This window comes from Eptatretus burgeri, chromosome 12 (assembly GCF_056783735.1).
Source record: "Eptatretus burgeri isolate ZD-2024b chromosome 12, Ebu_testis_v1, whole genome shotgun sequence".
Taxonomy (NCBI): Eukaryota; Metazoa; Chordata; class Myxini; order Myxiniformes; family Myxinidae; genus Eptatretus; species Eptatretus burgeri.
In genome coordinates, this window is record NC_140972.1 from 16,853,209 (window position 1) to 16,866,456 (window position 13,248).

The window sequence follows — 13,248 nt, forward strand, 5'->3', positions numbered from 1 at the left end:
TAGCACAAAGTGTTCAATCTATTTATTACGTATGCAGTTAGCCCTTTTTCCCGGGGACATTGTCGGTATCAATTGAATTGCTATTCCTGAACCCTCAAACACATTCAGGTGCAGCAAGTGAGCCTTCTGGAAATAAAACAAAAATTTTAAAGTTCTCAGATTCAAATAATTAAATAATTCTGGCTGCCAAACTGTGTGGCCGATCAGGTTGAAATTTGAAAACTATGTTTCAAATGTCATCTCGATAATAATTGTTGTTTCACATATATTGACACAGTGGTTCCAGAGTAAATATTACTTAATATTCCCCCTTCAATCCAACCTGGCTGCCAAACAGTGGGCCCGATTGATTTGAAATTTCAACCCTTCATTCCACATGACTGTTCCATCATAACTCTGAAGTTTCACATTTATTGATGCAGCAGTTCCAGAGTAAACATTAATTAATATTTTTCCTTCAATCCACTATGGCTGCCAAACGATGTGTTGTACATCAAAAGGGGGGGGGGGACTTTTTGTTTGTCATGGAAAGGCGGTCATATGTGTGGAGTTTTGCCTTGATCTGTTCAGCCGTTTCAGAGAAGAAGACTTTTAAAGTTATTAATTTTCAATCCAATATGGCTGCCGTACCATGTGACCCATGACAACATAAAAATTCTCCCTCTAATGGGGAAGTGGATTATGCTTGTTAAGTTTCGTGTTGATCGGACAAGGTGCGTTTTTCTATCCAAGATGGAGGTCAAAGCATGTGACTTGTGACATCATAATTTTTACCATATATGCAGACAGGGTTGTGTATGATAATTGCCATGTTTCACTTCGATAGGATATGTGGTTCCAGAGAAAACATTATTTAATATAATTCTTGAATCCAACATGGCTGCCAAACTATGTGAGCTCGCAATGAGAAATTAACAAACTTATATTCACTGCTTGTGTGCAATAAGTATGTGAAGTTTCCCCTCGATCTGACCAGCCGTTCTGGAGAAGAAGATGTTTGAAGTTTTTCGGGTAAATTCAAGATGGCCACCAAACCATGTGACCTATCAATAAACAAATGTGTCCAAGAGCCGTGTCATAAAGGTTTTGTCTTCACCAGAAGAAGAAGAAGAACAAGAAGAAGAAGAACAACGCGGAGCTCTTAGAGCCAGCGTTCGCAATGTGACGTGGCTAAAAATTAATAAACTTGTAAAAGGATGTCATGAGGAATGTGGGTGTAAAGTTTCGCCTCAATCTGTTCAGCCGTTCTGGAGAAGATGGTTCTAATTATTTTTTTCAAGACAAGATGGCTGCCAAACCAAGTCACCTATGACGTCATAATATATTTTTTCTACGGTGAATTGTTGTGTAGATGACACTCAAGAAATTTCAGATTTTTCCCATGCAGCGTTCTACTTGACGAATTTTCACCGGGATACCGCTTCACCGATGACGTCATGAAAAATCACCCCTCTTCCCCATGGGGAGCTCATTAAAATGTATGAAGCAAAATTTTTTTTCCATTGCACCGTTTCAGAGATACAGAGGTCCAACGTTTATCGTTTTTTTCAAGATGGCGCCCGTACCACGCGACCTATGACGTAACAATTATAAACTATGTTTGCTATCAAAAAAGATACATACGAGGGTGAAAATTTCGTATCGATCGGACTTAGCGTTCATGAGAAAATGGTTTTTAAAGCAAAAGAACCCGAAAATTGCCAGCGGAAAAAGAAAAATAAGAAATAAACAGAAGAAAAACAATAGGTTACCCAGTCCATTAGACTGGGTAACCTAATAACAACACTCATGATAATAGCATAACATTAATGTTCTTACAAAACAATATTGATACTAACCCACCCTCCCCCCCCCCCCACAACCCTTCACAAGGAGTTTTTACTCATTGGACAAATGCCTGTTAACATGTACAGTATAAATAGCTTAAGGCCCTGTCGCACCTTGATGATTTAGCCAGCGTATGCCTGACGTATGCAAAATTTGGCTAAAACGCTGGCACACGTCGAATACGTTATGGGTAAGTTTGTATACGTTAAGAGCACGCTGGCATACGTCGTAGTACGCTGGCATAAGTCTTTGTACACCGAGCTGTTAGACAAATTTTCCATGCTTGAAATTTTTTGACATATGCCAGTGTATGACTCACACGTTCCGCATAACGCTGGCCATAAGTTGTAGGCACGTTACGCGATCGTCGACACACGTTACTTGTACGTTACTCATAAGTTGAAACACGTCGAGGTAATGGTTAGCGTCAGTGTTCCAGACTCCCTGTTTTTTTTTTTTTTTTTTTCCTTTGGTATGACGGTGATATTGACACTTCGATTTCTAGTGCGGTTATAATATAATTAATAGGCTGCCGCTCAACGATTTAAATCATTACCGCAAAAAAAAAAACCAGGGAGTCTGGAACACTGACGCTAACCATTACCTCGACGTGTTTCGACTTATGAGTAACGTACAAGTAACGTGTGTCGACGTGTGTAAACGATCGTGTAGCGTGCCTACAACTTATGCCAGCGTATGCGGAACGGGTGTCACACGTCGAGTACGTCGAGAAATTTTCAGCATGTTGAAAATTTCTCGACATGCTCGACGTATGCCAGCGTGCTCTTAAGGTATACAAAACTTACCCATAACGTATTCAACGTGTGCCAGCTTGGTTCGGCAAATTTTTCATACGTGGCCATACGCTGGCTAAAACGTCAAGGTGTGACAGCCCCTTAATTGTCGTATTTCATGAGGCCCCCAGAATTATCCCAGAGGCAAAAATAAATAAATAATTATAAACCACAAACACGTGTGATTACCTTTTTAACAGTCGCGCCTGTTGTTAAATGCGAAACTGAAATGGAGGAAACTCGACGTTATTGAGGCATGATATGCTTAATGGTTAGAGTGGAGGGCTTTGGATCCTAGGGTCCCGAGTTCAAATCCTGCTCATCTGTTGAATTAATACCAGGTGGGGTTCACTCTGCTCGTCATCCTTCCGAGGTCGGCAAAATGAGTGCCAGCATGCTGGTATCCTGGATCGGAGTGGCGACCCGTCCAGGATTGTGCCAAATAGCTAAGGAGACTCCTTCGGCAGCACCAACGCTCTGCACAGAGTATGGTCCCAATGGATGGATATGCTTATTGCGTCCCCCACAGATGAATGGATCCAAATATAGATCTACTGTAACCTATATACCCCAGAGAGGATAATAACATGACCCTTCCTGGTGCTTCTGAAGGGAGTGGGTGGACTAGTTTACCAAATGCCATATCCTTCCCCTCCCTGTCCACTATGTTGAAGAAATTTCAAATGTATTTGAGGCTTCAAAGGTAGTTGCTGTTGATCAAAATGATGAAGTTTTTCGCGATTTTTTTTAATTTGTGTCGTCTGTTGCAATAAAATGTGTTGGCCAATCTTCCTGCAGCTAACAGGTTGGTGAAAGGTGGCAGAAAAACCTTTGCTCCACAATTCTTTAATATGCGACTGTATGTATGCCCCACATAAGCCTCTCGTCTCCTGTTATTCCGAAATCCTCTCAACTTGTTTTCCTCTCATTCCCTACCCTCTCTGTCGTCTATCCTATTTCAACTCTTTTTTTTTTTTCTTCAATTAATGTCTTGTTTTGTCTCCAACTTTAAGGCTTCATTTTTCGATGACAGAAACGAGGTAGTTCTTCTTCTGGTACTTGTGAAAGTATGCATGTTCTCCAAAGAAAAATTGGTGTTCGATCAACACAGGGTATAAATCCCACCTCACACTGGCGCGACACAACAAGACTATTGGGTGACGAATCTTGTACAATCTCGTTTTGTTGTACACCGATTGATGACACTAGTTTTGTAAAACAAATTGGCGATGAAGAAGAAATGCAGGGAGAGGATGAGAAGGGTGAAGATTGAGCGCTGCTGCTTTGTTACTTGTGCTGGTACGTCACCGATGGCAAACCAGGAGAAAGAAGCAGCTGTCACACACTGGGTGGACAGAAGGCCGGCTCGGGGAATGTTCAACGACTTGCGAGTGGAAGTTTCTGCAAAAGATCGGCGCTCTTATTCTGACTTCCAGAAGATGCATCCGACACTCTTTAACGAGCCAGTGGAGCGTGTCAGTCCAAGGATAGCGAGGAGAAACTTGACATTCAGGGGCACCATCTCAGCTGCAAAGTGAGTCACAACAACTTTGCATTTTTTGGCATTCCGCTTTGATGTGATGCCACCAAAAATCTATGAACCGGTCGTCTTTCTCTTCTGACCAAAAGTCTGCGATGTTGATGCTATGGCCGAAAGTCACTGAAAGCTGAAGTTTAATTGGTCAATACATTGCCTCGCATCGGCAATTGTCGTGGACCACCACAAACTACATGACTACGCACAACTGTTGCCGACAACTCACTCGTCGTAAAAGTTGAACGTGTTCAACGTTTACAACGATCGCCGATGCACCTGAATACCTTGTAGATGACAGTCGTAAACTGCTGCACATTACAAGATTAATCAGACTTTCACAGACTAAACTGTCGCAGACGGTCTTCTTGAGTTGCGTCTGCTAGTGTGCGGCAGGCTTTAGGAGCCATATTCGGATTCCATACATACTAGTACGTGCAAGAAAAAAAAAAAAACTTTCAAACCGCGTGCCAGAAACAACAACCACACAGGCCGTTCCTTCGCTCTCGCGTGCCCGTACATGTGTGCCCGTATGTGCATGCCCATACGTGCAAAAAAAAAGAATTGTGACGTCAAAGCACCGTGTCCTGTCATTGGTTTGGTAAATAAATGGCCATAACTTGGGAACCACTTGTCCGATTAATATCAAACCTTGAAAAGGCACATACTCAGGTCTCCAGCAATATACCTGGCAAGTTTCAATTAGATCGGACCAGCGCTTGTCGAGAAACAGCGGTCACAGACAGACAGACAGACAGACAGACACACAGAGCTTGCTGGAATTATAGATAGATTAAAACATTGGTAGGGAAAGTGAAAACATCCCTTCACTCAATACTGGAACCAAGTAATAATGTATTTCAGCACTGCAGTGCACTGCAAGTCCTGTGTCGTGCATGGCTTGATCATTAGGCCAAAAAAAAAAAATGTTGCATTGGTGTAACCCTCCCGACCCTACGTTTTTTTTTTGTTTTTTTGCTATCGAAAAATTTTGCCGACCCTATTTTATTGCTATTTTTGTTGTTTTGCTATCGTTTTCAAGTATCTTGTTGATTGCGATCGCAAAAACCCGGAAGTGTTTCGGACAGAACCCGCCGACAAAAAGGGTGGTACTCGAGCCGGGGGAGATTTTGGGAGGGATTTATTAGGGAAAAAAAAAAAAAAAAAAAGATCCCGACCGACCTACCCTATTTTTCAGTGACCCGTTACGCCAATGCAACATTTTTTTTTTTTTTGGCCTTAGCTACCTGTGTCGGAGTCTGGGAATCTGCCGTCGTTGGCACTGCTCAAACGTATACTCGACACCAGGATACATCTGCAATTTGGTGTCACCAGGAGAGCAAAAGGTGAGCCTGTGGGCAAAAAAACACAGAAGGACAATGTGGCATTCAAGGGCTTGTTCACTGAAAAATTTCCAGAACATATATTTTTTAAAAACTTCATAAATTTCAAATCTCCCTGGAGGCACAACGTAGAGTTTTTCTTGTTGCTTTGAAAGTGACATTTTTATATCCCTGCAAGATTAATGATCCGCAGTACAACCAAAGAAGGCGCGTCTTCCATTGTATAATCTGTGAGAAACAAAAAACTTAAACTTTGCAGGTGAATTGACCTTGGAGGTGTGTTCACAAACAAATACTGTCCGTAATGAGACTTCTCAAATTCCTTTACTGGCATTCAGGTCACATTCAATTTTAAGGATAATTTCAGCAGGCAAACGTATGGGTACTCGAGTTCACAAACTCAACAATGGCAGGTTAAACATGGAAAAGAAAGGAGAGGGCAACTACTGCAGAGCATTATTATTATTTAAACGTTTTGTTGTAATTATAAATATCTGAGATTTATAATGACCACAAATCTGTCATCAAAACCGTCAGCTGTTCATGTCACCGTACTCTCCGAACCCATCCCACGCTCCCCCACCTCTCCAATAACACATACGTGGGCACACGCTTCATGACATGCTCAGAATGGCTGTCCTGATTGCAGGCTGATGGATCATCCACTGCTAATGCTGTTACCATTAGTCAGCATGGATGTATGCATTGCACTGGGGGTGGGGGCAGGACAGTGGGGCAGGCACAGAGACATGACCAGCATGATAACACACTCATGTGCATGCTCGCGCGTGGCACACACACAAGCACGCACACTCACTCATGCACCGGATATGCAGAGGTGGATACTTTAATTGAGACCTGGTAGGTCTTGTTCCACCTCCTGAAACCTGCGTATGGAGATAACCCACGGCACACACTTCTTTTAGTAATAGGTGTCGTGAAGGTCGGTGTCCTTTTGTTATTCCTCTCCCTTTCCCATTTATTCATTCTCCTCTCCCACCACCACTGTGTTATCGTGCTTCGTGATTCAGGGGTGCACACGTGAGACAGACATGGGAGTGTCTTAGCTTCTTTGTGCAATTTATTCAATATCTTTAAATAATGTGAGAACACAGTAAAATTTAAATACACTGTAAACGAATATCCGAGTGGTTTTAGGAATAGTACATAATGCTTCTTCATTTTGAAACCTTGATGCACATTTCAGAATATTGCTCCGATAGTACGTAAAAAACAATTGCAAACATTTATGTCATTTTGAAAAAATTATCAGGAATGTTACAATTATCGAAATATTTAAATTCCTGCCACAGGTGTTATACTATTGGAGTTAAGATACATCCGAGTTGGGCCACTCTTACCTCTCCTGCGTCTCTCCGGCCTTTATACGAAGTCTGCGAAGGAAGATATTTTTGGGTGGAGAAGATTCATGGGGCCATGGAAGCAGATCGCTCAATTGCTTCCAGACATTTTGCCAAGCACTGGTACCATCCCAGCTGAGCTTTACACGCCGAAGCTCCCCCAAGTCGGTGTCGGTGTGTACAAGGAAGGAGTACGTGTGGTTTCCTTTGATCGTCTCAATCCTGGTGGATGTAGCACGGTGTCATAGTTATGGAAACAAATGGAAATTGATCACTGGTGCTGACAGTTCGATGGATCAACATATGAACCAAGGAAATTTCAGCAATCAGACAACTTCTTCACCATGAGTACCCTAAAAGATACGTACCGGGTGAGGGGAACGTTGTGAGAGTCGCCCCTTGTTCCATGCAGGCTGATCGACATGCTTGGATATGCAGGTTCCTCATTTGGCCCACTGAAGAAATGCATTTTCAGCTGATAGTGGAACACTAAAACAACAGCAGAATCAAGTGGTTCGCTTTGTAGATGAGCAGCTGCCCCATCAGCAAAAGGCAAAAGCGACGGGATTAATGTGAAAACACATTTCAGATGGACAGCACTTCAATAATCTTGTTTCACAAGAGTGAGTTGTGCATGTTAGGGGAGAACTAGTGTCTTCAGAAAGTATTCACACCCCTCTAACTTTTGTCACATTTTGTTGTGTTACATACTGAATTTGGATTTGATTAAATTGAAAGTCTTTGGTCACCGATCTACACAAAATACCCCTTAATGAAAAAGTAAAAACACGTTTTTTTCTTAATTTGTCCAAATTTATTAAAAACCTGAAAATCTGAAATGTTTTGCATCAATAAGTACGTCGTCAAGAACCCCCTTTTGCTATGACACTCCAAAATCCAAATTGAGCTCAGGTGCATCAAATTTCCTTTGATCATCCCAGAGATGTCTCTCCAACTTGATTGGAGTCCACCTGCAGCCAATTCAATTGATTGGACATAATTTGGAAAGAAACACCTTTCTAGGTAAGGTCCCACAGTTGAATGTGTATGTAAGAAAAGAAACTCGACCATGAAGTCCAAGGAACTGTCCGTGGAACTCTGAGATCGAATTGTGAGGAGGTATAAATCTGGGGAAGGGTATAAAACAATTTCTAGAATGTTGAAAGTTCCCAAGAGCACAGTGAGCTCCATCATTATTGGAAATGTAAATAATATGGAATGACCCAGACTCTTCCGAGAGCTGGCCGTCTGACCAAATTGAGCAACCGGGCAAGAAGGACCTTGGTCAGGGAGGTGACCAAGAACCCAATGACCACTCTGCCGGAACTACAGAGTTCCGTGGCTGAGATGCAAGAACCTGCCAGAAGGACAACAATCTCTGCAGCACTTCACAAATCTAGGCTTTATGGGAGAGTGGCCGGATGGAAACCACTCCTGAGAAAAAGGCACAAGACAGCACGCCTGGAGTGTATGAAAACGCATGTGAAAGACAGAGAGCATGAGGCAAAAGATTCTGTGGTCTGATGAGATGAAAATTTAACTCTTTGGCCTGAATGCAAAGCACTACATCTGGCGGAAACTGAGCACAACTCATCACCCATCTAACACCATCCCTTCCCTGAAACATGGTGGTGGCAGCATCATGCTATAGGGATGCTTTTCAGTGGTAGAGACTGGGAGACTTGTAAGGATGGAGGGAATGATGAAGGGAGCCAAATACAGGCAAATCCTTGAGGAGAACCTGCTTCAGAGTGCAAAAGATCTGAGACTAAAATAAAGATTTATGTTCCAGCAGGACAATGACCCCAAGCATACAGCCAAAACAACACTGGAATGGCTTCACAACAAGAATGTGAAAGTCCTTGAGTGGCCCAGCCAAAGCCCAACTTGAATCCCGTTGAGAATCTGTGGAAAGACTTGAAGATTCCTGATCACCGACACTCCCCATCCAACTTGACAGAGCTTGAGAAAATGGACTCAGGTGGGGGGGGGGAGTTGAATACTTATTGACGCAAAATATTTCAGTTTTCATTTTTAATTAATTTGTAATAATTTCTGAAAACGTGTTTTCACTTTGTCATTATGGGGTATTTTGTGTAGATCGGTGACAAATATTTTATGTTTAATCCATTAAAAATTCAGACTGTAACAAAACAAAATGTGAGAAAAGTCAGAGGGGTGGGGTGTGAATACTTTCTGAAGGCATTGTAACCGCTTCAAACCTCAAACTTATTCTAGTTAAGCTTTGGATTTGTTTTCATCAGTCTTACAGCTGAGGTTACATGTTACCTCTGAAAGGCATCTTTGCCGAGGTGCGAAGGAAGAGCTTATTGCTGCGCTTTGTGCGTACACGTGCCACATTGTAGCCAAGACGGTTGCAGCGGTTCTTAGTACAGCTCAGGCACACTCCACGGTCAAAGCGTGCATGATCGGAACACTGGAATGCCAGACTCGCCTGGCTCTCATGAAGAAGGCTCCCGATAAACAGATGGATGGATCGCTCATGTTCACATTTCACCGTCTCTGTGATCCCTGTAGAAAAAGAAAAAAAAAACAATGATGAGGATAAGAACACGTGATTAAAGGTGTTGTCAAAAGAAACAAAAAAAAATATTACGTCAAAAGTGGCAAACGGCACCACGGATGGGGAGTGGCAATGAAAACAAACAAAATTCAAGCCATTTCTATGCCAGCAATAGTTTTAAAACATAAACCAACCCAAGAGAGTTCATAGAACCCTGCATAGTGTTCGAATGAATATTTCAATTTAAAATAAAGATTTTAAAGGTCGTATAAAAAATAGATTTACCAACGTTTTACCGCAGTTGACGCGCGGCTGTTGCACCACCCTATCTAGCATGTTACATTATTTTTTCATGCCTGTTGTTTGTGTCCTTTATGACGTCTTTAAAAACAGTAAGTTTCCTGTTTGGAATGATTTTCAATTTTGTTTGACTGACAGACAGACAGACAGACAGACAGATAGACAGACTGGGTAAAATATTATCTCACTCCTCTGCGCTCGTGCAATCGGGACAAATTCAGAGACAAAGTACTGCTAAACTACAGATTCATTTTCCGATTCGTGGTTAATGTTAAACATTCAAATCAAGTTAAGTTGTTCCTCGATCATAAACTGACGGTTGTAGACAGGAAAGACAGACAAACAGACAGAGTGAACAAATTGCTCAACCCCACTTTTTGTTTCGCGTGCACAGGGTAAAAAGAGATAGATGCGGCCGCACAATTCTAAGTATATGCTTGAGAGGCTGTGAGTTGGAAAGAGCCTGAAAGCTATACAAACGACCATGTGTCGATTCACAAGGGGAAGGATAACCACAGGTGGGGAGTGATCATGAGAAACATCTCTGCGCAACTCTCGTCCTGCCGAGTTGGCCAGTTGCACATTTGACAACTGCAACCCACCCAGCAAGTACACTCACTTGGACTTTCAACAAACAGTCTCCAGTAGTCCATGCCCTGTCCAGTTGGCTGAACCATTGCAGTGTTGCACAGGCAACTCAAACAACACAAACAAAAAAAACTATTCACCAGACTAAATCACTCCATTCTATCCAATGATCTCACTTTCTGGCTATCCAGGATGGATGGAATGTAATTTAGCTTCTGCCATCTATTCCTGCAGGGCTAAGATTCCAGTCTGGTATGCATGCTTTATCTTTAATTAAACATTCCAGGAAAGAAGAACTCAAAATGCTCTTTAATTACTCAAAATGTCCTTTAATGAGTTCCCATTCCGGAAAGCCAAGATGGCCTTGGACATTTGCAATTGGTGCCTCATCCTTAAACAACTTTCAATCATGGACTAAGCCTGGTGTTGGCTTAACTGTTAAGTTGGCTAGCTTAAGATCGTAGAGTCTTGAATTCAAACCAATGTCAGCTGTTGAATTAACACCAGATGGGGTTGACTCAGCCTGCCATCTTTCTGAAGTTGGCAAAATGAGTACCAGTGTACTGATAATAGAGGGCACTGCATCAGTGGCACAGCTGTGCCCCCAAAAAATGATGAGCTTCTTCTTCATTTGAAGAAATAAACAACCTTTTTATGGGTTATTGTATGACTTTACTGATCCTCTTAAATAAGAGCAATTCATTACAACGCCCACATACCATGTGCCCGTGTTTCTTACTTGCCAGTGCAATATATTTCTCATGAAAAGGAGTCAAAATGCAATGTTTTCATGAAGTCTTATTTGGAACAACACATTCAATGTATTTTGATCAAAACCCATTTAGGAAAGGCTTTCAAATGACCTATCAGCAATGTGAAATCCCAAAATAAAAAGGGCATTCTGTACCCTTTGTCAAGGTTGGTCTGTTTGGTGTTCCCAAAATCAGGTCAGGTATGGGAACATATGCCAGAACAGCGCGTCGCTGCGTCCACTTTCCGCCGGTACTCCAGGGGCCTCCGTCTGGCCATCCCCCAGGAAGATGCCAGGCCCATCCCCATCTCCTTGAGATGATGGTCAACCTGCTGCAACCACGAGGCACGTGGTCGGCCCACTGGCCTCCTCCACTCACGAGACTCCCCCGCTGAGAGAATCTGGTGAGCAGGATCAGCGTCAGGAAAACGAGCCACATGTCCATACAGCCGCAACTGATGCTCACGGACTATGCAGGTAACAAATCTCATCCGAGTCTCTCTCAGCAACCGCTCGTTGGATACAAAATCCGACTAGCGATAGCCAAGGATTCTCCGAAGAGACCTGGTACCTAATGAATTAAGTCTCCGTCTCAGATCCTTGGTCAGAGTCCAAGTCTCGCATCCATAGAGCAAGACTGGAAGTACCAAAGACCTGAAGACTCGGACTTTCGTCACACCCCATGATCCAGTGAATCCATGACTCCCCAGGCCCGAACCAGACGTCTATTGACCTCTGACTCACAGCCAGCAGAGACATGAATATCACTGCCAAGGTAAGTGAATCTCTCCACGACCTCAACATCCTCACCACAAACAGACACAGACAGGACAGCAGCATCCAAGATGTCACCAAAAGCCTGGATCTTAGTTTTGACCCAAGAAACCCGTAATCCCAACGGCTTCGACTCCTCATTCAGAACCTCGAGGGCCCCCAAAAGGATATCTAAAGTCTCCGCAAAGATGACTGCATAATCTGCAAAATCAAGGTCTGAGATCTTGACATTCCCAAACGATGCACCGCAGCTTGATCTCTCTGACATCCTCCCTAAAATCCAGTCCATACAAGTGCTGAAAAGTGTGGGGGCCAGTACACACCCCGACAAACTCCAGTAACAACTGGAAATAAGTCAGAGATGGTACCACCACACTTCACAGCACTCTCAGTACCAGAGTAGAGTTCGGACATCAGATCGATCAGTTTGGTGGCACCCCACGAAGACCAAGAATCCTCCAGAGGACATCCCGATTCACTGAATCGAACGCTTTACAGAGATCAACATAGGCTGCAAGCAGCCCCTGCCGAAACTCTCGTCTGCGTTCGGTGAGGACACGAAGTGCAAGGATACGGTCAATCGTTGACCTCTTTGGTGTAAAGCCTGACTGCTCTGGACGCTGGTGCTCAAGCAGATATTGGCGAACCCTATGAAGAATTATCCGAGCAAAGACCTTGCCCACCATTGAGAGCAGCGTCACCCTTCGGTAGTTGTTGCAGTCTTGGCGATCACCCTTCCCTTTCCAGAGAGGAACAACAAGGCCCCTCTTCCAGTCAGTTGGGATGATGCCTGTGTTCCAGGCAGAGCACAAAACTGCATGCAACGACACAAGTGCAGCATTTCCACCAGCCTTGAGAAGTTCGGCATGGATGCCACAGATCCCTGGAGCTTTGCCCCGTTTCAACTGGTTCACCGCAGCCCGTGTTTCCACAAGCGAAGGTAGACCACAGTTGATTCGAGGGTCAGCAACAGGGATTGTAACACCCTTGACGTCCAACTCGACAGCTGCAGGATCAGCCTGGTACAACCGCTCAAAGTAACCGGCCCAGCGGGCCTTCACTTCAGACTCCTCTGTCAAGAGCCTACCACCCTCTGCTCCAACTGCAGTGCTCCAAGGGATGGGCTTGGATGAACGCAATGCGCGAATTCCCCTGTAAGCGGGACGAGAATCACCTGTCCACAGGTGATGCTCTACCCCCTCACAGATTCCTCGCACATAGGCTTCCTTGTCCACCCTCAGTGCACGTACAGTTTATGCTTCAGCTCCCTGAACTGCTCAGCTCTGCCATTCAGCCTGGCCCTGCGACTCTGGTCAATGGTATCCAGTGTCCCTTGAGAGACAAAATTCTTCTCTGCCCTTTGGTGAGTTCCAAGACATCCGCCGGCAACAACAAGGATGGTGGTTTTGAAGGCGCTCCACAACTCTTCAGGACCCCCCAAAGCACCCAGAC

The 13,248-nt window shown here is 43.7% G+C and overlaps 1 protein-coding gene across 1 annotated transcript in view; it reads right to left on the reverse strand.

The window, feature by feature from the left end:
- The window catches only part of LOC147015167 (lipoprotein lipase-like), a 46,883-nt gene that overhangs the window by 1,116 nt on the left and 32,519 nt on the right, over nucleotides 1-13,248 (reverse strand). The window contains exons 7-10 of the mRNA XM_085849697.1: nucleotides 9,149-9,391; nucleotides 7,228-7,348; nucleotides 6,860-7,081; nucleotides 5,403-5,507 (exon numbers count right to left, since the gene is read on the reverse strand). Of these exons, the coding sequence (XP_085705823.1) occupies nucleotides 5,403-5,507; nucleotides 6,860-7,081; nucleotides 7,228-7,348; nucleotides 9,149-9,391 (691 nt within the window). The remainder of the gene's footprint in view (nucleotides 1-5,402; nucleotides 5,508-6,859; nucleotides 7,082-7,227; nucleotides 7,349-9,148; nucleotides 9,392-13,248) is intronic.